Source organism: Catharus ustulatus, chromosome 6 (genome assembly GCF_009819885.2).
Source record: "Catharus ustulatus isolate bCatUst1 chromosome 6, bCatUst1.pri.v2, whole genome shotgun sequence".
Lineage (NCBI taxonomy): Eukaryota > Metazoa > Chordata > Aves > Passeriformes > Turdidae > Catharus > Catharus ustulatus.
In genome coordinates this window covers 23,421,585-23,449,492 of record NC_046226.1, presented here as the reverse complement: position 1 = coordinate 23,449,492, position 27,908 = coordinate 23,421,585, and the positions used below count along the sequence as shown (strand labels likewise).

The window sequence follows — 27,908 nt, the reverse complement described above, 5'->3', positions numbered from 1 at the left end:
CACGTATTATCCAGGCATTTATTTAAGTAGTAAAGGGTAAAGATGTCCCAAACTGGCGTTTTCTTCCCTATCTTGAATTATGTTTCAAAAGATATATCTGACTCTTTTTTCTTGGGAATGCTGACAATAACAGCAGGAAGAAATGAAGTGGAGGTCAAGTATGGCCAGATGAAGCTTTTAAGGTGGTACTGGTATTTCAGACAGGTCTGAAGGTTTTTTAGATGAACAAGTATGTTTGTATCAATCCAACCTCTAGTGCCAACCTGTTCTACTGGTGTAAAATAGACTGTTTGTATCTGCAAACTTGCTCCCATTTTCACCCAAAAAGCTTACCATTTATTCCAGTATATTTCAGTGTATAAAAACATTTGCCATGGGCCGTACTGTTTTACTTTCTTAGTCTTTGCTAAAGCAATGGGGTTTTGGTATGTGTATAAACCCTCAGCAATTTGCTGCTTGACAAAAGAAATTAACTCAAGAGAAATACTAGTTTATAGTAGAAAATATGTTGATTTTCTACAGACATCAGTCAGTTTCCCTAAGATTAATTTTACACTTTTTCCTTGTTCTATCTGTCTACTTCTGGGACAAATGCACAAATAAAAGCTGTTTGGAGGAAGTCTGTGGCAGAAACGGCAAAGTGGAGAGGATACCATCTGTAAAGACTGATTTAAATTTTTTTTCTCTTCCATATGTTCTAGCAAAGAGTGTAGTTGAAGGAACAGCACACATTTCTGAAGACTTGACCTTTCCTCAGCAAATCAATTGTCACATGGAGGAATGGACTTTAGTGTATGCTATAGGATGCTGTCTCTGAAGCTCTCCATATTTGTTCATGTTGTTGCACATAGTGATATTCTTTTTTTCTTAGATCCTGTGGAATTGGTTTTTGTATTCTGGGAGCTGTAGCTATGCCATCGAACATAGAGACACTTACTGATACTACTTATTAACAGGAAACAGAGCAGATGGTTCAGAAACAATCAAAAAAGAAACAAGAAGAGGAGGAGGGAGTGAATCCTGAAGATTTTCAGAACTTCATTGCCAGAGCAAGGTAGGAATAGATTTTATTCCCTTTGACAAGTGATCTCTCAGCCTTGAAGCATTGTTCTAAAGATGATTTGGTTGATCTAGAGCCTTCTCGGTACCTTTATTGACTGTAGGACCTGTTCCTGCTGAGGGACAGAGAGCTTGTCTCGCTCTTCAGCGACTAAACATTTGTAACATCAGTATCTGGTGCATAGAGAAGAACATACAGTAGATGTTTTGACCATTAAGTAACTTCCCAAAGGACAGAAGTGGTTGCCCTGGCCTGTGTGAATTTCAAACTGCTGCTGGTGAGTTAATGGCTTCCTTTCCTGTGATGCTGGACCAAATACGTCAGTACTTTGGAAGGAGAATGAAACTGGAACTGCTGCTCAGATGATCTAGAGCTGCTGTGGTTGAACAGGTGTTACAGCTCTGACTCAAGTTTCTGCTCTCAGAAACAAATCTCATGCTTGCTACCTCTCTTCAGGAATTTTCCAGGTCTGGATTTTCTAAGATCAGCAAGGAGGAGAGTTAGGCCTCTTATTTGGCTTGCTAATTTCACAATGGAAAAGCAGCTTTTTTTATCACTGCACTTTATCTACTTTAAACTTAAAAGAGTCTGGTAAGAAACATATTTGGAAAATAGTTAGGTATTCCTTAGGGCCTGTAGCATTGTATGAAAAACAATGGTATTATAAGTATCTGATTGTGGAGAGGTCTGAAATTATTCAGTGAACCACAGTTATGTTTTCAGTTTCTGATTCTTGAGCAAAGAAAGCAATTCCTCTTGACTCAGTTATTGGTCAATATATGACATGCCTATATGGGCAATAACCCCTGTCAATATCTGGACAGAGTTTACCTGCCTTTTTAATGCCTGTCTTCTTTTTTCTGTGAAGGTTGATGGTCACTTCTTTTTCATGACTGCTTATTAAAATGTTCTTTCTTTTTCTGTTTGGATAGCACTAATAGTGAATGATGAGAAGTGGGTGGTAGCTGAGGCATCCTAAGTAAGTTCAGGTTGTTTCACAATCTGTCTTGATACATTCTTATGAAAACAAGTATTTTACCTTTTGCTAATATAATTGATGGATTTACAGGATTGCAGAAAAATCATCGGATAAAGATGCCTGATGACCATGCGCCATAGGATCTACTGCTCTTGCTAGAATCTAATGCATGTTATGTGGGCCTATGGCATGCTTTTGGTTTTCTGATCATTCTGGCCACTGAAATGTCTGTTGTATCCTAGGCAGGTCATTTTCCTTTTTGCCAGAAATGTTGAGAGAGCTGCATGGAACAGAGCTGCAAGTTCTTCTGTTTTCATGTTACTGGCTACCATGCCAATAATGTGCATGCCTGATGCACAGTCTAGGCTGGGGCTGGAGATTTTTGCTGGGCTGTCTAAGTGATCTAGATTAGTTTGCCAATGATCAGACAATTTCTAGTGATGATCTTTCTGCTTCTTGGGAAGTACGAGATGTGTTTGAAAATTGATATCTGACACTACTTGGCACTGTGCCTCAAGCTTAAATCAGTGAGCAAGTCATTTGGAACCAAGTAAAGGGGATGGATTTCCACTGAGTGTTCATTCTGCAGTACAGTGAACGCAACAGTGGAGAAAATGGGTGATAAATGTTGCTTCTTGATTGAGATTCTCATTGACTCTCTAACTTCGATATCCCGTGGATATAATTGTTTAATTGTACATATGCTATGACCACTGATTCTGAATGGCCTCAGTGCATAGTAAAAGCACATACATATTGGTAAATTCATTTAAAAGCTTAAAGCAGCTTTCCACCAACAACTTATCATTCTTATATTTCTCTTCACTTCTATTCTGGGAGAAAAAATGAAGTTTGGATCTTCAGGGCATGCTGCAAACTTCAGCGTATCAGCTTTAGATATGGATTTTTTTCAGAGCTTAGGCTAGCTAATACTAGTTACAATTGTGATATTCATAGGATATTTTGAAAGATTCTAACTGCCACTCTGCTAATTTATATTCATATGTTATGTTTTCTTGTAGTGTTGCTGGCACTGTACTACTTGCTTTGGTATTTGCTATGCCATACAGCCACTCACTGGTGCTGAGGCAACACTATAAAGCAAAAGGAAAGCATGCTAGATACCAAACAACTGGAACAACAGCTTGCACAAGCTTTAATAAGAATGGCCAAGTAACTGATACTGATTTGGGACTAATGGATAGAATATTTGGGCTATCCCACTTTGTTCTTGTAAAGAAAATGAGAAACATATACAAGTTTTGTGAGTTTAACAAAAATATTGACTGTTCTATTTGTCCTGCAGTTTTGGCTAATTAACAAGCTTTTGCCTTCTTTACTCTTCTCCCCTCTGCTGCTGAATAGAAACTACTAATGTGACTATGAAACAGAGGCTGAGCTGAGTTCTCTCATGTGAAATTAGCCGCTCATTCTAAAGAGCACCTGCAGAAGATTCACAAATTTAGCTGTGAATGTTATCTCTCATGTTGAGCTAATCTCCCCAGATGTGTTTGGAGTATTCACCTGCTCTTTATTTATCCTGGGAAGGCTCCTGAATGCTTTGTATTTTCTACTACATAAGAAGATGATATTTGATTGGGAATCTCAGGTTTAACCAGGCAATGTTGCCTTCCTTCTGCTCTTACCCAGTAGAACTGAGAAAAGCATTAGCTTTTCTAGTGTCACTTTTTTTTTCCTCCACTCTTCAGTTTCCTTATTGTCTGATAGTTACACGAATGCAGAAAAGCTTAGTGTCCTCACTCCACATCCATTCTTCTCTCCTTATTGCAGTGAAAGTGACCTGGAGGAGGTACTGACATTTTACACACACAAGAACAAATCAGCAAGTGTCTTCCTAGGAACAAAATCCACAAACACAGACCACAGAAACAGGAGTCACCAGTCAGAGAAACAGCCCCAAGGTGGTAAGTTTTGCAGACAGTTCTGAAATGGTGTTACCCACACAAATCTAGTTTAACTTAAGTCTCTGAAAAGAGAACAACCTCTCCACAATGCTGCTCAAAGTTTTTGAGGTTGCATATCTCTTTCCTTTTTTCTCTTTTTAACTCAGTCTTATGTGAAGACTAGAGTAACTTCACTCCTGCTTTCTTTGTCTGAGGTGAAATGGGTTGAACTTAGAGTGGCACTTAGAAGGAGCTAGATATGGTAGTTCGTGACTGAAATGAGCATGTGCAAACTGAAGGCAGTAAGAATTAAAGTGAACAGAGAATCTTGAAATCAAAGTAAGGGATGAAAGAAATCAAGGTCCTAAATTTTGTTGCCCCCTCTGGAGGGCAGAGACTGTATATTTGAGCCTCATTAGGCATTGCGTGGAAGGGTGTGCCAGCCATATGTATCTAGTAGTCCATGCTACTTTACATGACAGCATAATTGTCATCGATGAAGTTGTGTGGTCTACAGGAAGTATTAGCAATAAAGTCAATTGTGACAAGAGTAAATTCTGCAGCTTTGTTCTAGTGATTTGCAATGTTCTACTTCCTAACTCTTTGATTTTGTTATAGAGCATCCTGACATGGTGACAAAAGTAAAAGGTGATCATCTCAAAAGTTCAGTTGCAGATTTGTCTGCAGAAGGAGCGCTAAAACCCAAAGAAGCTAAACTAAGCTGTAAGTGAACTGACTTAAGTCATCATTAAAGACAAAAAACTGACTGCATATACTGTTTTTAATACAGTACTTTCACGACTATAAGGCGCACCCTTCTGACTAAAATTTTCCCCCGAACCTGGAAGTGCGCCTTATAGTCCAGTGCGCCTTATATGATGTACAAAGTTGCGACATTTGCCGCCCTGGAAGTGCGAGCCGCAATAGGGGGGCGGTGCCGCGGGAGCGCCGAGTCGCGAGGGGAGGCGTCACTCTGCACAGGCTGGGCGTCACCGACCAGCCCCCTGCTCGCCCCCTCTGCACAGGCTGGGCGTCACCGGCCAGCCCCTGCTCGCCCCCTCTGCGCGGGCTGGGCGTCACTGGCCAGCCCCCTGCTCGCCCCCTCTGCGCGGGCTGGGCGTCACTGGCCAGCCCCCTGCTCGCCCCCTCTACGCGGGCTGGGCGTCACTGGCCAGCCCCCTGCTCGCCCCCTCTACGCGGGCTGGGCGTCACTGGCCAGCCCTTGCCGCATGGGCTGGGTGGTACCAGGCACCGTCCAGCCTCCGGCCAGCAGGAACCGCACAGGGAGAGGGGGAACAGGCAGCGCCGTGCCACCCCGAGCCACAGATGGTCCCATGGCGGCCCCGAGCCGCCCTGAACTGCAGCAACCCCGAGGTGTGAGCCATGGCCACCCTGAGCCCCGCCTCGCCAGCCGAGGGTGGACAGGAATGCTGGGCCCTGTGCACGGGGAGGGCGCTTGGGGCTACATTTAAAGGCCACACCAATCTGTGAAAAATGTTAGCAAATTGAACACATGCCAGTAAACTCCACGGATCGAGGGATTCCGTTACTAATTCATTACTTTGTTGCATGCGGCATGGATCTTCACGGCAAAAAAAAAAGTGCACCCTATAGTCCGGTGAGCCTTATATGATCTACAAAGTTGCGAAATTTGCCTGCTCCCGGGGGTGTGCGCCTTATAGTCTGATGCGCCTTATGGTCGTGAAATTACTGTACTGTATAAAACAAAGGTTGGACCTTTTGGTTCAAACTGAGAGATCCAAATGCCCAATTTTTACTTTTGAATGCAAGAGAAGATACTGTAAAGTAGGCAGTGGGAAAGAGTTAGCTACCCCTCCCTGAGGGGGATGATCTAGATATGGCAAGCTTTGAAACAGGATATTTATCATGTGGAGATTCTTTTCTCTGCTGGTAGATGAGGTCATTTTGGCTTCAGTGTTTCTGAATACAAGCATTTTGGTGTGTTGATATTATCAGAGGACCTAAAAAGTAGATTTTTTTTCCCCTCATACAGTATCTTCATTATCTTTGTATAGTTCCAGAAGGACTCACCTTCTCCTTGAATGCTGAAGTGAAATTACCTCGGTGTACCCCTCTTGGTGCTTCTTTCTCTGTTCCTGGTACCACATTCCAGAGAAGTACGAGTTCTGGGATGCCACCTCAGTCTGCAGCCTCTGAAAATTTGAAGGTGGCTGGTCACCCTTCATTGCCAGCTCCTCCAACTGGTCCCAGACTAATTCAGTCCCCACCTCCACTACCCTCCTTGCCGAGCACAGCTCCTGACAGTTCTTCTGTCCTCACAAACCCAGTGTCCACTGAGACTTGTAGTGTTGCAGGGTTACATCGTCGTTCTGGTACCTACACTGTTAGCCCATTCTCATCTTTTCAGAGAGCTGCTCAGATCTACAGCCAAAGACTGTCCTCTGCAAAAGTAGGTAAGTGTTCTGGGATTCATAATAATCTGCTAGTTCAGTACAGAGATTTTGTAATTTCTGTTGTGGAGTAGGTAGAAATTTTGCGTTTTCAGAATTGAGTCTTGTTGGATGGTGCTAAATTTCTCAAAGAAAGCAGGAGTGCAGGATGCAGCCCTTGTTAAGCAAATGTCCTTTTATTGACCAAATGAGCAAGCAGTCATAGAATCATTTGGGTTGAGAAAAGACCTTTCAGATTACCAAGTCCAATAATTAACACTACCAAGTCCAGCATTAACCAGATTCCGAAGAGCTGCATTTGCATGTCTTTTAAAAATCTTCATGGAGGGTGACTCAACCACTTCCTAGCAGCCTGTTCCAGTGCTTCACAGCCCTTTTGGTGGATGAATTTTTCCTAATATCCAGTCCAAACCTTCTCTGGTGCAATTTGAGGCCATTTCTTCTTGTCTTCTTTGTTTTGGAAGAGGAGGCTGACCCCTGTCTCACAAAACTTCTTTTCTGGTGTAGTTGTAGTGATAAGGTCACCTCTCAGCCTTGTGCTTTGAGCTCAGCCTTTGAACTCGTTCAAAAAGAGCTGTGAAACTGAGTATTGTATATTTTCTTTATGTTACTGATCTTGTCTGCCTTTAGTGGGTTTAATGTTGTTTTCATTAGCAGAAGTCCTGTCTCAGTTTGTGCTGTTCTTAGTTCTCTGGTTACCTATCAAGCATAGAAGTCTTGTAATGAAACCACATAAGTGTTGAATACTTCAAGGTATGTCAAGACCTCTAGAAAAGAAGGATCTGAATGAATTATTACAATATCTCATTCTCTAGGGTGTTTCAGCACTACCATATCAAAAAAACAAGATTTAGAGACACCTCATCCATCATGCTGTGGTAGAACACAGTTAAGCAATGCAGCTTTAGACTGTAAAGAATCCAGAGGGTAGGAGAAACTGTAATCTATGTGGAAACTTTTGGGACCCACACACAGGCTAACAGTTGTGATCCTGTTAATACTAATTTTTTTCTTTTTATTTTGATGGTACTTATTTGTTCTAGGTTGTGTGTCAGGGTCAGCACATGTTTACTAGGGTTACTATATGTATTGACAACCCCTCTAGCATTAAAATGCATCTTACTTCCCAAATGAGTAGCTTACTTAGAGATCAATTTGTTTTTAAGGAAAAACTTTGCAGGTTTAACTTGGGTAACAGCTACCAATGTCTCTGGAAGTAGGTGCCATTAGATACATTGTGATAAAGAGAATATTGGCTTGGAATTGCTAATTGTTCATATGGGCAATACCCGGGCAGAATAGCTGTATTCTGTATTCTTCTAGGTATCCTACCTGCTTTTGTGTGTCTGTGATCAGCAGGCTGAGAGTCTGACATGTTGCTCATGAGGCACATTGAAATGTTTGTTTGGTAGGTCTCCATCGCAGTTCAAGTGGGCAGTGTGGGGGCTCAGCCAGGATGCACAAAGATGCAGAACAAACTTCTTCCCAGGGCAGACGTCACGGTCCCAGTGTGGTAGCAGCAGAAGTGCAGCAGTTGGCAGAAAAGCAAGCAACCTGCCAGTACTCCCCACCAAGCCATGTCAGTCTCCTTACACAGCAGGTATGTAAGCACTGAAATCGTCCTTGTGCAAGGGAGAAGTTTGTTACAGGCTTCCATGTGAGCACTGGGCTGGGCTGAGATATACTGCAAGCAGTAAATCTCGTGAAAATTCATCTGTCCTGTTGTTTCAAAGTGTTTACAGTCACCAAAATTTTGATTTTCTGTGAGTTGACAAGACTGTCTTGAACTCATTTTATAAGAAAAAAGGCAGAGGATTAGAAAATACAAAAAATGGAATCCATGCTTTGTCTTACTGAACAATAAACCCAAGTCTCCTCAGATTTGTGCTTCTATGCGATTTGCTTCCTCATTCTTCCAGTGAGTCATCACAGTGCTAGCAATGAAAGACTGAAGAATGGGTTCTGATGTAAATTCTATATTCCAATAATACTGTAAAGACATAATGCAGTACTTACTAGCATGGGGAATGATAATCCTTTTGTCAGACATGGTGATACACATGAAACATAAATTGAGTTCTGGTGCAATTCCACTTAGTTCCATATTTCTTGTTGAATTATGTCCTAAATGGCTATACACTATTTTTTTTTTTTGCTTTGTAATATGCTATAGTTGAACTTATTGAAGGTGTTCAGGTTGAGCACTCCTCAGTTAATTAAGCTGTCAGCTGCAGATTTTCTAGAATAGGCACTTTGCCTTGGACAGTATTTTTTTTCTGTTTGCTTGCTGGAGACAAACGATTTGAATGCCTTAGTCTGATTCTTGTATTTTGGAATTACCGCTTTAGTGGTTATGTTTTGCTACATTTTCTGAGACATGCTTAATAGGTGTTTGCTTCTCTTTGCTTCTTTGAATTCTATTTTTATATGTTTGGATTTTAAATATCTGGTTATGCTATTGGCAATATATTTATTTCAAAATGTGGGGTAGATTTGTAACTTTAGGAAGATGAATAGATTTTTCTTTGCAGATAGGCCTACAATTTTTAAAGGGTATATAAAAAGATAATGTCCCTGCTTGTTGATGGATTCAGGAGAGAATGTGAGCATTGGTATACTAATGATGCTGAGGCCTGGTCTTGCTTGTCAGTCTGGTTCTCAGCTGATTTTAAGTGAAATCTTGTCAATAAAGCTGTTCAAAAACATTGACAATAAAACATTTTCATTCAGGAAATGCTGATTTGTTGAAAACTAAATATATGATGGAAACTGCCTCCTTGAGTAAAAGTTAGTATCTAAACAAATACTTGGGAAAACATTTTAAGTTTTTCATTGCTATTTTGTATTTCGTTTCAGTCTTTCCAGAAAAGAACTTTGAAAGTGGCTGTGAAGTGCATGGGTGGCGTGGAAATGTATTGCCTGTAGTAAATGTGTCTACATTGCTTTTGCTTCTGGGTTCTTTCAACATACTTTCCAACAGAAGAGGTTGGAATTGTGTAGTAGGAAAAATACGGTGCTAATTTGCTTTGCAACAAGCAAACAAAAGGCACCTCAGCTCCTAGCAGACACTGCTGGTTTTCTGACTCTGCTGTATTTTGTATTCAACTGTGCAGTGTTTGCATAGGCTTTGGTTCAGTAGTGAAATATAGAAACGTGTTGGGTTATATCTTTGTCATCTTCTGTCATCATGGTAGAAAGGAATTCATGAGTCAGTGAGAAGTTTAGAGATGGAGCTCTATCTGACAATGAGTTTCCTTCCTGAGCATGTGTCCATTTAGTTCTAGACATCTGCTCTCTACTGTGATTTTTCTGGCCATGTCTTTTAAAGAATGCCTTTGGAGGGATGACATCTGAATCTGAAGTTTGCTTATTATGAAAATTTGGATTTAGTTGAGAACAGTTTTTAAGGCAATCTATTTCTTCAGTACTGAATTTATGGCACATAGCAGTTTCTAAGATGAGACCATTATTTTAAGCACACTTGAAACAGTGATGTTTTGGAACGTTAAAATGTAGTTGCAAAGCCCAATGTATCATAACTAAAGCATGCAGTTACTGCTTATGCTTTTTTGTTTTTTACACATGGACATATTATACTCTTCTGTCAGTTATTAAAGAATCACTCTATTTTTTTGATCCAACTTGGATTTTAAAGCCAGTCTTGCAAGAAGGACCCTGGGGTTTTGTGTTGTGCCATGACAACAAGGGCAGTAAGAGGTATCAATGTACAATAAAACATATACAAGCAAGGCATGGGCTTATTGTTGAGGGACCTGAAACTAGGATATCTGACTTTGAACTGCTAGGCATGGATGGGGATTTGGGGCAGGGGCATTGAATAAATAGAAGTGCAGGAATTGAAGAGTAGGCTGGCAGTTTGGAAAGTGATTTGCAAAAGAATAGGTACTGTTGAAGCTACCTGGGAGTGCTACATGGTTTTAGATTTGGGCAGACCAGGATTTGGCCTGAGCCAGGAGAGGGAAGGCAGTGGCAGATGAGACATACGAGAAAATATGTGGGAGAGGATTTAGTAAACACCTGGAGAGAGCTGTGAAGTCAAAGACTATTGGTATAAGATGAAAGGGGGAAAGACTTGAGATGGGAGTGTTTGAGGGTTATGAAACTCAAGGATTTTGATGGCTTGAGGACAGAAGAATTAAGGGATTGAAAACGGACAGGAGAATAGAGAAAGGGCTTGTATCAGGGTCAGTTAATTAAACTACGTTCTTATGCATTTCTAGACAGGAAACTCTGAATTGTTATTTTTCCTTCTTTTACTTCTCTGTTTAAACCACTTGAAATATGATAGTATTTTTTGAAAAGCATTCTAAAATAAATTGGCTTGAAGATTAGAACATTACTTACATAATAATAAAAATAGTACAATTGTTTAAAGCCATTCCAGAAACTTGGAGTTAGTCTACCTTGTTGGAAAGTACCTGGCTGGTATGAAAAGGACTTGATATATGGATTTAATTATGTTTCATGATAAGATTAGGACCATTGATTTGCAGGGGGTATATGAAAGAGTGACTTTTCAAAATATTGGTGTTACTGTGGACTGTATTTTTGTGGGTGTTTTTGGTTTGTGGCTTTTTTTCCCCCCAAGGGCAAGAACTTCTATGTGAGAGTTGAATGTCTTTGTGCAGTGGTTCCCTGTGTTGTGCCAAGCTGTGTCTTGAAGGCTGGGGTGCTCTGAGTACATATCTCCTTCCAAAGGAGATGGGAAACTTATTTTTCATTCCCATTTTAGCAAGAATTGCTTCTGGTATCCATACAGTAGTGTGGATTTCTGGGTTTCCCAGGAATAGCCTCAGCAGCTGTGCTTGGAATGGTGGTGTCATACTGGTTGGGAGTCCACCTCTGTCCCTCTCCACTGTTCTTCACTCTTTTCTACCCATGCCCAAAGCACTTGTTTTGTGTTTCCTCTTTTACGCTCTTGTTTCCTAGCCTCTGTATTAAATTAGTTTATTACTGAGTTATTTTTTTATTGATACTACTTTATTATTTTCTACTAAAATGTTAATGTCCAAAGGGAAACTTTTAAGTATCTGATGATCTTTGAAAAAGGTGTTTAAGATCTGTTCTCTTAAGAAAGCAAGATTTTTGTTTATATCAGTTTTCTGTCTTGTCAGTCGTCTTCATTCACTTCTGAAACATCAGATAAGAACTTCACACTGATACTCAGAGAATATACAACTCTTAGTATCTGAGAGATGGAGATGTAGGAAGGTAAAGCTTTACTGATGTGCAGTTTTGTTCTGTTGTACTCAGTTTTCAGTCCTCGCAGACTGTCACACTAAGTGTGTAGAAACATTTTACCTTTCTTTGTTTTTCTACTATTTCTGTTTTTCTTCTAATGATAGAGCTTGTCTTGAGATTATGACAACAGTGGGAGTTAGGTGCCTCAATCCATTCTATGTATTTCATATACTGCCTGTTTTTGCAGTATATGCAATCTAACTATAGTACACCACAGCATCCAAAAATAGAAAGGTGTGCCTCCTATTAACTACCCAGTATGTCTGGGAGCAAGCAACAGATCTCTATGGTAAATGTGTGTTTTGAGGGTCCAACACTAACCTGGTAAGCAGTGTCTGAGTAGGTTGATAGGGAGGTATCTGATCTCAAATGACCATAAGAAAATGAATAATCTGTTATGTCCTATGTATTAGAGTTTTTGAACTGAGAAAAATAGCACTCAGTGTAACTTGTTCATATTCAAACTTCTTAAAAAGTTTTTGACTAACTTTCAGCAAGTGCTGTTAAGATGGGCAGGTGTGTGTAAGATGATAAAATTTTATTACAAATCAAGAAAAGACAAAAAGCAAACAAAAAAAAACCTAGTCAATTTGCTGTATAGCAAGTGGACGACTGAAGATGCATAATACAGAACGTATATGATGCAATGTAAAATTAAAGCTTTGAAAGGAGGACATTCATCAGGACATAATTAAGGCATTTTATTACTTAAAGAATGAATATAAAAGCAAGTTGTTGCCAACTGAATTATTTTTACAAAGTGGTGATGTCTTTGTCAGTGTGTGTGCTGTAGTGGTTAATGGTGCATGCATTAACAATACAATTTTTCAGTTTCCCAAAATTTTCTTGTTCAGTTTGCCCATTGCCTTGCATGAGCCTGAGATGGTGACAATACTGTTGGGTAAACAAGGAAGGTATGTTAGTGGTGAGTTGGGGAATGGGGCCTGAAGAAACAGTTCATCAGGCCCATTTAGTTGGAGAGGAACTAAATAAATAGCCTTTCTTGCCTTGATTTGTGATGTAGAGATCTTACTGACCACTTGGTGACTTCTGGACAGATGGACTAAGAGGAGTTTTTTACCTGTACCTGCTGTAAACCATTGGCCTTTCCTGATGGACAGATGGATGCAGACTTACCCAGACTACTTTTCCTTCTGTAGCAGGCTTTAATCCTAATGACTTTATTTCATGTGTGTTGAGCATAAAACATTTCCATGTGTTTGAATTGCAAGACTTTATGCAGGGAGGACGTGAAATATACAGCTTGCGTGTACATCCAGAGGCAGGTGGCTGGATCCTAGATGAATATGAGTGTTTTTCTTTGTGAATAACATAGTACTTCTTTCTGAGGCATGCTGTAAGGTAAAAATTATTCTGCAATGCTGTATCTGTGTGAGGTCCCTATCACTGCCTGGTGGGGGGGGGCTGCAGTTGATATCTAGCAGGCTGTAGTACTTTGTAGTTATTAATGCTAGGAACTGAAAAATGTGTTGAATTGGCCAGCTTGACCAAGAAGAGGAGGAAGAGAAGGAGGGGAAACCTGGTGGGAGCTCTGACTCTGTGTATGTGTGGGAGAGTAAGAGATTTTTGGGTCCTGGCTGTCATCAGGAATAGCTCCAATTCTTGCAGCCGGGGAGTTTAATCACAGGGATAACATCAGACCACCCAGGCAAGGGCTATACAGAACTGCCTCCTTCTGTGCTAAGAAGCCAGTCAGTGCCCAAGATCCAGCAGCCAGGATTCCTGCAAACATACTGACGTATCCAGTGGAGGATGGGGCACTTGTCTTATTCTACATCTTTCATTTAGACAGAAAGTGGAAATAAGCAAGAAGTAGATGAGTTTACTAAACCTTAGGCCAGGGAGAGGGAGTGAGGAAGAATCGAATGGAGCATTTTACAGTGTCCCAGAGGGAACGTGTATGTACTGTGGGAATCCCAAAATAGTGAGCTTCATCTTGACATCAGCTACAACAGTATTGGAAGCAACATCACTCCTCATTTAACTGTCTTAGTTACCCAGTGTGGTACCCTCACCTGCCTTGTCCTCTGTAGAGCAATCTGCCACTCTGCCAAAACGTGGTGTACAGGTCCCAGTGGGATCAGCTGTTTCCTGTCTAGACCTGAACAGCACTACAAGAGCATTAAATTTAGGGTGAAGCAAATCCTTACAGAAATCTGGTGAGGCTTTTTTCCCCATTGAGGAGTTCTGGGTTTTTTTTTTTCAGTGATGATCCCTTGGTTTGACTCAACTCACTTTATCAGAGTCTTAGTTTTAGTTTCTTTTTGTGACCATTTCTAGTTTTTACACTTCCACAAATGGAGAGAAAGAGAAGTGTAAAGAAAAAAGGCATCTTACTGTAGTTAGTAAGCAGAGCAAGAAGTAGGTGATCACCTCTGAAGAGCATTTTTCTTTCCTCTTTCACACACCTCTGCAGTGCTGCAGGACCCCATCTTCTCACTCAAGCTGTTCACACAGGAGCTGGAATTACTACTGATTTGTAGCAGCAGCAGTAATGTAACCAGTTGGTCTCGGCTGAGGTTATAAGAAGTGAAAATATCACTGTAGATTCTGCAGTGCTCATGTTGAACTCCTGCTCTGAGGCTCTGCAGGGAATAGAAGCAGAGGGTTTTGTTATGATGCAGCAACATCTGCAGATAGTCACTAAACAGGCCAGGCTGAGTGGCTAGGTCTCATGTTATGGGAAAGATTACACCCTAATCATCAAACTTTTGGCAGGATTGTGCCTTGTAAAAATCACTCCCACTGGACGTTTTGAGGCAGAGAGTGTCTAATTGAAAGCCTGACTTTTTCAGGAAAATGGAGGGGGGTGGAGTTCAACCATCCACAGCAGCAGCACTAACTGGGGTTTTCTTTTTTCATTGTTAAATGGATGCATATGCTGGAGATACTACAAAGGAATTTGCAAGTTTGTCAGGTTTCCCAGGAATGTCTTTGGCAGGTCTTTGTCTGGAACGTCTTCTGCAGACTGGAACACTTGTACTCTGTATGCATATGTATATCCTGTAAGCTGGTAAGCTCAGAGAGCAAAGAAGGAATGTCACAGGCCTTTGGCCAGATCAGCCTTGGTACACACACAGTTTTCACACTTCCCTGCCTGTTAGCCCTGGTTCTTCCCTCCTGGCTGGTTGTTACTGCAAATTCAAATCTGTCCATAAAATGAGGCTGTTTAAGTATGGGATGAGGTCAGCAAGATGGCCTGGGTAACAGAAAGGTGGTTCTAGAAAAAATCTGTTTGTATTACATGACTTACTCATGGAATTTGCAGTGGTACATTTTGTTACCCTGTTCAGACAGTGATTTTGTATGTGTGTGTATTATTTGTGATTTGGGGTTTCCTTTCCTTCTTAAGAGGCAGGTTATGATCTTTTTTTAAAGCTTTTTTTTCCTTTTTTATCTCTCCATACTGTGATAGCCTGTTGGATTCCAGTATCTCAATGCAAGGCAGCTGGACTATTTCCAGTAGTACTTGCAGACCTGTCAGACAGGAAGCTGTGTTAGACCAAGTCATGGTAGCCTGTGCTGGATCCCAGATGGACCTGGGAGCTCTGTGGTAAAGTTAGGAAAATGCAACACATGCTAGGGAGAGGACAGGTTAGCAGTGAATATTTATATTGTAGCGTCTAGTCAGTCATCACTGAAGGAAGAAAAATAACTGAAAGAATATAGCAAAATTTGTTTCTTTTTTTTTTGTTTTTGTTTTGTTCCTCCACATGGCAAGTTCTTAGCTCTTCCCTTCTGTTAAAGATTTCACAGATCTTGAAAGCCTTAGGGCTATCTGTGTTTGAGGAAGGCTTGACAAGCAAAAATACTTATGACTATGAAAGCCAGGTAATGAAAGAAAAAGCACGTTTCATTTGTAAGCTATTGGATAATGTTGGTGTTGCTGGATGAACACTAAGTAATGAAATGGAGAATTGACTGAAGGGTCTTGAAGGAGTCAAACTCCATAAACTTATGGATACATACGCTTACATATGGGCAAAAATAGATTGAAAGGCAAAGGAGAACACACTACAGATGATGAAACATTTTGCACATTTTCAGTTTTCCACTGGAATGGTTCCCTCTTGGAGCTGGTGATACAGTATCATCTTGTCCTGTCTTACTCATTGAATTTTAAGAATTCTGGTCTGATCCTAAGGCAGAGGAGTAGTGATCTTACGTGTATCTTATCATGATCCTTGTCCAATCCTTCTTTAAACAAAAAGGTTTCTCAGTAAACGGCTTATTCACGTATGCCTTTGTAAATTGTTGATAGGGTGCATTGTGCTGAAAACCTTGTCTCCTCCTGTTTCTGACTGTGAAAATTTTATCATTTGGAAGGTTTTTTGGAAGAGACCAAGTAGTCCTATGGTTACTGTGTTCTTTTGGCATCTCTTTTAGGCTTGACATGTGAAATATAGCTTGAGCTCTGGACCCCTTTTCCTCCTCACCAGTCAGAAAGATCCAGATGGAGATGTGAGATGTGTGAACTGTGGAGGATGTAGTGTGGCTCCAAGTAAGAGAAATGATGTTTAAACTGTGTAGATCTCCAATCTTCACTACTTTTTGGGCAGCAAGATATGAATGACTTCTGCCAGAAAAGTGCTAAAACTGCCAAGTGGAGTGGATTGAGTAGGCAATTTGCAGTGTATTGCTTGTTGTAACATGTTGACCATTGAAACTTTGGATCTGGTGTTCAGGATGTTGGTAATAAAAATTTCAGTCTCTTCTTCACTGCCTGCCAAGAGGGGCAGAGTAACAATTTCTAGAGGTGATGTGTCCCTGTTCACCCTGGTTGACTCCTGCGAACTAGGAAGAGACGCATTCAGGCTTTCATGAGGCTTTTCCTGAACCCATGGAGGCTGATCTGCAACACTGATTATTTCAGGATAGAACTTGCTTCCAATTAATAGCAGCCGACAAACATCCATTGTATAGTACTTCTAAGAAATTAGAAGCAAAAGTCAGCAAAAGAGCTTAACATCTTTCACTCTTCTGATCTACATCAGTCCTGCAAGAGTTTCCCACTATCATAGTTCTATCCTGAAATTTATTCCTATCTGTACTTGGAGAGTTCATATTTCATATGGAATTTTTAAAGCAGATTAACAAAACCAAACCCCTCAACTCCTATATTCTGCACTTTGGGATATCATTCTGTGTTGTGCCCTTGCTTTCAGTCTTAAAGTTTTTTCAAAAAGAAATTTGTCTAAGGCATGACCACAGAAATCAGTTTTTTTAAGCTTATGTGTCTCTGCTGGCAAGGCAAGTGTATTGGAGTCATAAACTTAGCTTGTAGCATTTAAAAGTAAAAATAAATGTAGAAAAGTATTTCAGCATTGTGCAATAATTTGTCTTTTGGCTTATTAGCATTATATTGAACTAAATGTAACAGTACATATATGTGTTGTTTCTAAGACAGGTCTCTATTGATAGGGCTATGACAACCCATGTGTTCTTCTCCCCTCCCCCCATTTTTTCATCATGTCATAAATAGGAGTACATCAAGTGGGTGGGTACTTTTCCTTCTGTGAGAGTCTTTGGGGATGTACTATATCATGGTGGTCTTCAGTGAACATGTTGCTTTCACCTTCTGCCGTCTTTGCTGTCACAATCAGTTTAAAAATTGTAGCAAAACTTTATCAATCTTTCTATCATGAGAGATATTAGCTGTGTATTGTCTTGCCTTTTACAAGGTCCACAAAGACTGTGTAGATGTGACAGGAGATGTTTGAAAATTAGGATGTTTGAAGTGTACAGTACAGCCCACACAGGTCTCCTGTCATACTATCAGTGTCAGGAAAAATATTCCATCACTGCTAATGAAAAACAGGAATCTTAGCATGCAGGAGAGTTTGAACCCATCTTGTTGCAATTCGGTTTGGAAATTAACTTAATTCTTAGAGATCCACACCAATAACCACCTTCTCTGTTGAGCCTGACTAGCCTTTCTTGGTGTTGGAGAGGGTTTTTTTTTATTTGTTTGGTTTTACTCCATTAGTACTATTTCTGAAATTACCAGCTCTTCTGTATGGATAGTTTGGTCCAGGTGCTCTATGTTACCTTTTACACCAAAGTACCAAGTGATTTGCTGCTGATTTGCCTCTGTAAAGGGAAGAATGCAGTTCCATCAGGTGTGCAGGAAGACTGGAAAATGAAGCCACTGCTGAGCACAGATGTGATGGGGGTGCCTCAGTAATCCTCCCAAACAACATCCTGGCCAGCTAATTATAGCTGCTGAAATGTGTCAAAACATGGCACAGTAACTAGCAGTAACACCTGTCTGGGTGGGCTGGGTGCAGCTAAACCTTATATTCTTGATGGTGTTTTCTCTTTTTTTCTGACTCCTTTCCCTGTTTTTAATCCTGCTGTAATTTAAATACCTGTCTATCTGGAATGTGTGAAATGTTGCTATTACCCATGCTAAGCTATTTTCTCACCTGCTTAAAAAGACAGCTTTCAAGTAAACAATGATACATTGATACAATGATAATTAAAGAGGAAAGGATGTCACAGTAATAGAGTAGGATTGAGGTGGTAATTCGTCAGACTAAATGGTTCTTGGCATCGAGATGATGAGGAGAGAAAATTGGATGAAGTCATCTTCATTTCACACATTGGATGTATTAGCAAAATTGTGATCACTGTTGCTGACAAGCTAAGAATTGTATATAACTTATTTTATTTACCATCTTGCCTTCTGTGTTTGCATCATTTACCATTCTTCCTTCTTTTCAGACAATAAATTCTTTGTGACCAGCAATGTCATTGTTAGGTATTTCTATAGTGCCTGGCACAATCAGAACTAAATCTAATTTGAAGCTTTCTGTTACTGCAATGAAGATGCTTTAAATTGAATTCTACAGAACACAGTGACATTAAGGGTAAGGTAGAGGCACCAAAATGACACTTAATACTGTTTTCCATTTAAGGTGGATGATACTACCTATTACTAAGCTTGCCTGATAATGTCCCACTGTAAGATCTTAAATTGCTTATAGGGTTCTGAAATTTTATTCATTTGAATTAATGTTTTCTGTGCTTATTGTTCAGTTTTCATAACACCTGAAGCAAAGTGAAGTATGCCAGCCAAAACCAAGGCTGGATTAAAAAAATATTTTCTGCATTTTAATATTTACAGAACTTTTAAATCTCTTCATCTCCCATGCTTTGAAATAGCAATTTGGAATTCAGAATTTTGTTGACGCTTGATTGCTGAGTAACTGTTTAAAAAGCTTCAGGTGTAATATACTCAGCAAGATCTGCTAGACCGTCTCAGCTTCCTGAAGGCTCCCTCCCCACTGAAGATGCTAAACCAAAGTTCTCTGTATTTGCACCTCTAATGTACTTCGCCTGGAGCTTCTGTTCTCCTGTGTTTTTAGTAACCTACTCCATGGGGAGTTGGGTTGGGGACCCTTCTGACTTAACTGCAGAATTAGTAGCAGTTCTGCCAGGGTGTGGAGAACAGCCTGCATGTGGAAGTTGTGAAATTTGTATCTGGACATAATTTAGGAGAGGACACTGAGAGCTATTCAGATGGAAGAGCAGAAATGGATGGAGTGATAGTGTGGTAAATGTGGTCCAGTGAGCAGCCCACATTCAAGGGCTGGATGAACAAAGAGGTTGACAAAAGGAGTGGACTGAGGAGGGGAGTAAAACCAGAACTACTAGGACATAGGACGTGTGAGAAACCAAGAACGGAAGTGTGGAAAGACAGGTCAAGTAACTACTGCTGTGGAAAGTTCCAGACCTGAAATAGTGTGGGTCAGGATCTAGAAGTAGTGGAGAAGCTAGTGCTGGAAGTCTGTAAGAATGAAACTGCACCAAGGAAAACAAAGAGGATGACACCTGAAATGCAGAAACTGAGACTGAACGACTGAGAATAATGACACACAGATGAGGAGCAAGAATGGGAAAGGATATAGAGCTGAGAAGGGATGAGATAAAAGTGTCTGCTTTTGGAGAAGTGGGGCAGAAACCTAGGGGTAGAGACAGGACAGGTGTATATGGTTGGCTTACTGACACAGCTCACGATGACTGGAGAGATACTCTGGTCTCTGCTCAGTGTAATACAAACTTCTCATTTTTGATCAATGGGATCACTTTGGGATTTTTGCCCCATCTTTAACATTTTCCGCCTCTGTTCTCTGAATGGAAGGGTTGTAATTTTCACGCTGGCCCCTGAATTCATTTAAGGTGTGGTGGATGTTGGTGTCATCTTTCACTGCTTTATGCAACTAGCACAATGTTTTTGCGTTTGAATGAATATTTCCATTTTCTAGAAGCTTCACTTCTCTTAGAACATAGTCTATCCCATTTACTTAGTGATACCTCTTTCTCTTTTCTTGGCTTTTAATTGTTTCTGATAGTTTGTTTGGGTTTGTTTTTGTTTTGTTGCTTTTGGTTTTTTTTCCTCTTTAGTTAACAAGCCTGGACTTGGCAAGTGGAGCTATAAGCAAGGGGAATGCAGCTGCCCCGCAGAGCCACTGGTCACCAATCAGCAAAAGAGGGTCACTGTTGCCTGTTCAGTCAGACACTCATAGAGATGACAAAAGATCTGTCTCTTCAGCAGTCAGGTAAGTTAAAATTGCTGCTCTAGCTTTTTGAAGGAGAATGCAATGCACTCAAGAGCTCATTTGAATTTGTGTTTGGCTTCTTGCTCAGATGCAGGAGCATGTCCAGAGAAGTGCAACAGAACTGGTGAAGGGTCTGGAGCACAAGTCTTATGTGAAGCAGCTAATGGAGCTGAGGTTGTTTATCCTGGAGAAAAGAAATCTTGGAGTGGGGATGGGGAGGGAACACAATATTGCTCTGTATAACTCCTTCCAAGGAGGTTGTAGCAAGGTGTGTGTTGAAGTTCCATCAAAGGAAGTTTAGATTAGATATCTAGGAAAAATTTATTCACCAAAAGGGTTGACAGGTATTTGAACAGGCCACGAGGGAGGTGGTGGAGTCACCCGAGGGATTTTAAAACGTGTAGATGTGGTACTTAGGGACATGTTTTAATGGTGGACTTGGTAATGTTAAGGTTAACAACTGGATTTGAGGATCTTTTCCAGCATAAACAATTTTATGATTCTAAAGGTTTAGTAATGGTTCCTCTCAGGTTTAGAAACTAGCCCTATGAAAATAACCGTGTTCCCAGAGCTGTCTGGTTCCTGGTGAAATAAGGGCATAGATGTACAATGGTGGATGACAGGGAAATGTCTGGTTTTCCTTTATGATTTCTCTGCATCTGTAAGTTTAGGTTTGCTGGCATTGAGACATATATGCAGAATGCAAGCTTAGACCTGATGCTGCAGAAATCTCCACTAAGTCCTCATCTTCATGCATTTTTTTCTAGAATATCAAGTTTAGATTGTTCAAAGATATAGCAGTGTTTATCAGTGTTTCTTTTCCAGATATCTTCTTTATTATTATATATTAATTTTGGGCATTGGAATTTATATTTACGGCTTATACACTCTTGGAATCAGGGTAGAGGACTGATTCTGCAGTGAAACCATTCTTTCTGTGGTTCAAAGAGCAGCAAGATTTACTTGCAGGAGTCTGAATCTTGGAGGCTAAGAACAAGGGAAACTTGCTGCAGTAACCAGGCTGGAATACAAGCCCAAGTCTGCTGGAGATTTGAGTTTCTTCCTTTGCCACTCCAGTAAAGAATATTGATTCCTTTGCCTAGGTGTTCATTTTTGTCTTTTAAAACAGAATAATAAAGTAGAGCTTCTCCAAGACATGAGTCTAGGTCTGGAAAGCACCGTGTACATGGAAATATTGATTTTTATCACTGGTGCCTGAATGTTACTGGAAAATGGATGAAAGTGAGAGAGGGAGAAACACAGTGCAGGAGGCTTGTGACCTTAATGGTGATCCCTTCCCAAATGGGTCCTTCAATAGAAAGATTGTAATAGGTTTTGGAAAGCTCAAGTAAACTTGCTCTTATTTCATCAGTCACTACTTTTCATCCTGCCTAAAGAAGAGGAATGTGAGAAATGAATTCCTGGCCTGTTTCTGTTCCAGCACAATGTTTGCCTCAGGGGTTTAAAGTTATTGAGAGAAGTGGTGGTGATTCGGCTCTTGGACCCCATCCAGGCAAGCCATTACTTAGTCCAAATAAAGAACCTATCCAACAGGTGTAAACTGCCTTCCCCTCCTACATGACTTGGAAGAACAGCAGCATGCAGACTGTCCTAGAGCTTCCATTCCCTTTTCAACTCTGTTTGCACCTTTGCATGGACTCACAGACAGAGCTGCAAACCTCACCACTAATGCCCAGAACTCTGCTCTGAATGACTTCCAGGGTGGTGCCTCATCTAGCATTGTGTGCATAGTTTAATGCCTTTAGTAAAAGCTTCTGTTTTATTTTGTACAGCAATCTGAAAATACTTCAGAATTTTTCCAGTAACATCTGATAGAAAATTCCGTCTTCAAACCTTTTACAAGTCATTTAGTCTTTCATTACTTCAGTTGGTCTGTTTTTATCCTCAATACAAGAGACAGGAAGATGCCTTAAGACTCCCTATTGAATTATTTTATCTTCATGGCTGCTTTTATTGAATGGCCAAAATACTGGGAGTTTAGAGTTTTGTGTAAATCTGGAAAAGAAAAAAATAATTCTTGAGGCAGTGCTGGATTACTTGGTCTGTGAACTTGTGTTTAATGAGAGAATTCCAAAAGGAATATCAAGATCATGATATATGGAGATGGCTATCTTGTATTGTAAATGCCTTTTTTGCTATTTGATTTGTTACATTAGAGCAAGCAATTCATCGAGGGTCATCTGATGGGTGTCAGCCTGTGCTCAGTGCTGGATGACTGAAGAAAAGCTTCCTTTTTTTATCGCACTGAGATTGTCTATCAGTTGCAGAATTCAGCAAGGATGGAAGTATTCTGTGAATGATTCTCTTATCTGGCTTGCACTTAGCTCCAGTTCAGATATCTGTCTCTGAAGTGCAGTCTTCACAGTTTTTGTATGGCTCTGTGGTAAATTTAAACCATTTTAATGCTGCTGAAGTTTGCTAGAAAATTTTGGTTTGATGCTTGCAAAGCTGTAGGATTCAGGCTATTCTTTTAGACAAATCACCTTGCCCCTTTAATTTCCACTCTCACTACTGACTTATCTAAATGTATCTCAAAAGAAGTTATCGCTCATTCTGTTGATTCCTTTTCTTTGCATGGGATAAGGTACCAAATTAGTAGTCTGCTTGCCTAAAGGCAAAGGAGATCTTGGGTTTGTAGTACTGAGACAGAGGACCGTTCTAGCTAAGATGTTATATAAACCTGCACTGCTGTGCATTTTGAGATTTTTTTTTTGCTAGTTTCTATAAGCATTGGCACTGTTTCCACTCAAATGATGGCCTAACCTGTTGCTGCACCTCAGACAAAGAAACCTGCAGGGCTGCACAAGAGGTGAAGTGGTCCAAGTTGTATGTGACCTTACTGCTGACTACTGTGACATGACTGTCAACCTCTAACGCATTTGCTGCAGACCTGCCTTTATTGACCTCTGTATATCAATGAAGTTATGCCAGATCTGTTCTCTCCTCCTTTAATCCTGGTCCTGTCTCAGTGCCCTATCTCAGTTCTGTCTCAACTCCTCATTCAGTCCATTGGGTAGGATTGTCATTCCTTCACATTCTGCTGTAACGGCATTAAATGCGATTATATGTTTTGTGGTAGAGTTATTAAAGATTACCATATATAATTTTTATCACAATTTTAGTTATCCAAGGAACCATGAAAGTGATTCCTCATTATCCAGTGAAATTGCTAGTCAATTGAAACCAAGAACTACTCTTGAAAAAACATTCTCCTGGAAGTATTCTTGGTTTCATAATGAAGTAAAAAATCAGGTGTTTAACAGAATGAAACTTGTTCCTTGAGAACATAAACTAGGTCTGAAGTACCTGTTAGCAAATAGCTGCGTAATTCCTAGTTGTGAGGACAGTAGATAGAGGTTAGTAGACATTTCTGGCACTGGAATTTGCAGCTACTATGCCACAATTTTTTGAAAAAGACCGTGAATTTCATCTCCTTGGGCTTTGCAGGTCACTGAATCTCTAAGACCTGGACCAAAACTAGCAAGAAAGATTCCTTCTAGCTGGTACAGATTTCAGTGTTTTCAGTAGGCACCTTGGATTCAGCAGCAGCCATCCTTGCTCATGTTCATCTTGTAGAATTCATAGGGGGCAGTAAATTGGCAGGAATTTAGCAGTGAACTGGTAAGTGTTTTCTCATTACATCTGTCTCAAACCTGAATACTGATCTTGCACTTCTAAACTGCTCAGCATATTTTTCCTTGGATTTTCTGACAGGATTTCTTAACCTAATTTGGTTAGGGCAAGTAGGCAGACTTCCTTATCATCAACCAGAGGTTAGAATGGCGGTCAAATTTATATTAGAGAGCCTGTGAAGGGCTACTGCAGTCAGAGAAAAAGGATTCTCCTCTTTTCCTGGCTTGACGTGTCTGAAGTATACCTCTTAGCTCATAATTTCTGTGCTGTGGTTCATCAAAAAATGATGTTTTATTGGTGAACTTGTCTAATCAGGTGTAAACATGTTTATATAAACACAAGCTTTTTCAATTTTCTGATCTAAGGGGGTTTTAAGTTTAATTTACTCTGGTATCACTCTTGGTGATAGTAATAGCAACCGCTCTCAGGGCCTCACAGGTGGTGTGCACATACCTGCTGTATGTCCAGGTTCCCAAACAATATCTGCTTTTGGTATTTTAATTTTTATTTTTCCTTACCTAGAAGTATTAAATAGGGTGGAAAACCAGAAGATGCTGTCTAGACATTTATCATCTCAGATGCTTCTGGGTTGCATTGCATATATTTATTTACTACTCACGTACAAATCAGCAATGTAGGTGCAGGAAATTAGTACTACTTGAAATGTTTCCCATACCTGCTCTAATAGAAAATATGTATTAATTTATATCCCAAAAATTCTACAGCAAAATGATTGTACTCTCTGCTCACTTGCACACCCCAGCTCACAAGCTAAAATTGCTGTGCTGCGTCCCCTGACAGTCAGTCTCCCAAATCAGGACCTTCCTTTTAATTGCTGACCTTCCTTAGCCTTGGCTGGGTAGTGGATAGTTTATATCCCAATTCCCCACCTAGTACCTACTGTGGTTTCATGCCGGTTTCTTTTACTGCTACTGGTACCTGTACCATGTGTTCTAGGTTTCGGATACTCTGATCACACCAAGTATATATACTTTGAACTTGTGAGGAAGTATCCCAGGTCCCTTTTGAGAGTTTTCTCTGACCTGGTGTATTAGACTTCTGTAGTTTCACTGAATCTTTTGAGTTTTGCCAGAAAGCAATCACCAGTTAATTATGGTTCACTGGTCTCAAGCCTTTGTGTCAAAGGGGCAGTTGGCTGTGTATGACGTGAAGGGAAGAGGAAAGTGGCTTTGTTGTTTTCTCAGTTTTTATTTTAAGTTTTGGAGCTGTGGAATGTGAAATTAGAAATCATGCTTGGACCCTGACTATACAGGCTCTAAAGAGCAATGAGAAGAGGGAGACTGAAATAGAGAGAAGATGTTCAGGGTGATTCTTAAAAGAATAGAAGCATGAGCACTTGATGGGACAATCTTGCTTTTTTGCAAGACTCTTGAGCTAGACTAAGATGGGCTTAGCATGGCAGAAGCAGCATGGATGTTGTAGTTGGGGCTGTGGGAAGAGAGTGGGCTTGCAGCTAGGAGTGAATGCAAGAGAATTCCCTAGGATGTTGGCAGCTAACACCAAGTTTTTTATAAGAATAAATCTCTGTGTTACATATGGGTTGCCTTGTAGTTCTGAGTAACTTTCTTTTCTTCCAAATAGTTTTATCAAGTTCCCTGCAGTTTCTTGCAAAGTGGAGGCTACCTGACTGCTCTCCAGTGCTGCATTTGCTATTTGCATTTGCAGAGCTATTTGTTTACACAGCATCTAGGTGTAAGGTAACTTGGAGGCTCTGCTATGCTGATGCCTGTGGAGGAAATGAAGGGAGAAAGGAGCAAGCACTGAGGTTTGCATAGTAGGCCCTCAGTTCAGTTTGAGCAAACTACAGTGACCTTAACACCTTCCTGGCTAAGCACTACAGAAGTGCCAGAGCAGCAGCAGTCCAACAGAGCTGAGTCCAGCCCTCTGCTAGCGTAACTATGTCTGTTCCTTGTTCCCCCCAGTGCATGTTCTCTTCTTTTTTCTCTTTACCTTAATGCCCGAATTAATTCCATTTCTTTATTTGAGGGTAGGTTCAGTGATTTTTCTGTCACCTCTGTCTGCTTTGCCTCAGCGCTCTGTCATGTTGATTCTACCTGTGGTCCTCAAAAGGCAACATTTCTGAAAGCCCTGAATTTGGGGTTCATTACTTCCTGCTCAGAGGAGGTTTGAGGAGGGCAGGTAAAAGATAGAACTACTACCTGGGTAACTGTACATTTTTGCAAGTCGCCCTGTTTCCAGTTTGTGCATGTTCTTCTCCCTATGCATCCATCCATATTTGTGCCTGTAACTCCTGCCTCAACAGCCTCTTATCTTTTGTTGGTTTTTTGTTTTGTTTTGTTTTTTTCCCCTGCACATGTCTCCCAGGGTCACTGGTGGCAACTTGTTAAGTGTGGAAGTGAATTGGCTGACCTAAACTTCAGAAATGGCTAGTCTTGTATTTTTTTTTCTATATATATATTGGTCACGCTAAGGAAACTTGTGTTGGTCAGGGCCAATTGCTCTCTATCCTGCTTGGAAATCACTCTGGGCCTCAGCACCATGGATTGGCACAGTCCTCAAGGATCCCTGCTTCCCACAGCTAGGCCTTGGCTCTGTCTGGCTGGAGCCTCCAGGAGAGGAAAGGCAGAAAGCTCGTGACTTGCCCAGACAGTCTGAGGCCTGGCCCTGCAGCCTCAGCTCCCCAGACGCTGTTGAGTCGGCCTTGGCTGGCAGCCGCCGCACTGTTACTTTTCCGAGGTAATAAGTGAGATTAATCACAGGACCCTTTCCAGAGGCAGAGGAGGTTTGTGCTGAATGCAGGGAGACCATAGGGAGCCAGTGCTGGGACTGTGAGCTGGAGGCGAAAACTGGGGCCTCACAGCAGGGCAGAGCAGGGCACCAGTGGAATTGTGTGAGTGTGGCCTCTCAGCTGCTTCTGGAAGCATTGCTGGAGCTGCAGCCTGGTGCTTCTCCTGGATGGGCCCTGGCTGAGCACAGGGACACAGTGCCTGCTGGCCTTGGGCAATTACATTTTCTGCAAATATCTCTCAGAATTTGAGGGTCACCAGGCTTCCTTTTGGCTGTATGATTTCCAGAGGAGATGCAAGGGTCTTTCCTACTATTCCCTACAGCATACTGTGGAGACCTAGCAGTCCATGTTGATAGGTGGAGGGGAGTGACAGGGGTCTCCTACCTTCTCCCAAACCAATACTGCGTAATGATTTTGGGTTTCCTCTTTTCAACTGCCTCCACAAACTGACCTTACCCTAATGTAAACAGGATTTGCTGTCCTGGACTCAGCTGCTAATCTCTTCAATTCTCCTGTGCCCTGCTTCAGAGCAACTACCTCCACCGTCATCAGTACAGAAAATGTTCTGATGGGCAGCAAGGAAATTCCCTTTCTGGGAGGGAGATGGGGCAAAATCTATCTGCTAACAGCTGGCATGTAGTTCTTGCAGTATTTTGTTCTGCATAGTCTAGTGTGGATATTGTCATTAATCATGTATCTTATCTTCTGCAAAAAATGTAGTCCCGTTGTTGTAGTAGTGTGCTTCATAAGTGGTGCATATTATGCCAAAAGTTTGTTTTACTTTTTTTCCAAATTTTGCCAGAAGTCTCTGTACCTGTAACAAGATGACATGAAGGCAAACAGAAATGCTTGATTTCTTTTTCTGCACTATTTATTCTCTGTCATCATCTCCCTTCTTGTTTGTCTCTCCTAAACTAAATGTTCCATTCTTTTCAAATTCTAAATAGAAATCTTCCTGGCCCTCTAATAATTGTCTGGTTATCTTTATGGAGATGACAAGAAATTAAAACAGCACATTAAGAAGGGGTAAAACATTAGTTTCATATAAATAACACTAGTGTATCTTTAATTTCTATCTCAACTTACATATAGCAATATCTTGTTGGCTATTGAGCATGCTAAACATTGAGTTTTTTATTAATATGCAGTTGTTTTTCTTTATTATATTAAATGTCGAACTGAGCAACAGGTATAAGTAGTTCATTTTTTTCAGAAATTTTTTTTTTTGCCTTTCCCCATTCCTTGCTAGGCAGCTCTTCCTGCAC

The 27,908-nt window shown here is 40.8% G+C and overlaps 1 protein-coding gene across 6 annotated transcripts in view; it reads left to right on the top strand.

Moving 5' to 3' along the window:
- TTLL5 (tubulin tyrosine ligase like 5) overlaps positions 1–27,908 on the top strand; it is a 127,179-nt gene that overhangs the window by 51,629 nt on the left and 47,642 nt on the right. For 4 of the 6 annotated variants that reach the window (XR_004418168.1, XM_033061921.1, XM_033061922.1 and 1 more), the window contains 6 exons: positions 957–1,054; positions 3,831–3,964; positions 4,562–4,666; positions 5,980–6,378; positions 7,788–7,975; positions 20,065–20,219. Coding sequence is in view for 4 of the 6 variants with exons in the window: in XM_033061921.1 (XP_032917812.1) it covers positions 957–1,054; positions 3,831–3,964; positions 4,562–4,666; positions 5,980–6,378; positions 7,788–7,975; positions 20,065–20,219 (1,079 nt within the window). In the remaining 2 variants the exon portion in view is untranslated. The remainder of the gene's footprint in view (positions 1–956; positions 1,055–3,830; positions 3,965–4,561; positions 4,667–5,979; positions 6,379–7,787; positions 7,976–20,064; positions 20,220–27,908) is intronic. The other 2 variants (XR_004418170.1, XM_042779363.1) reach the window with 1 other exon arrangement.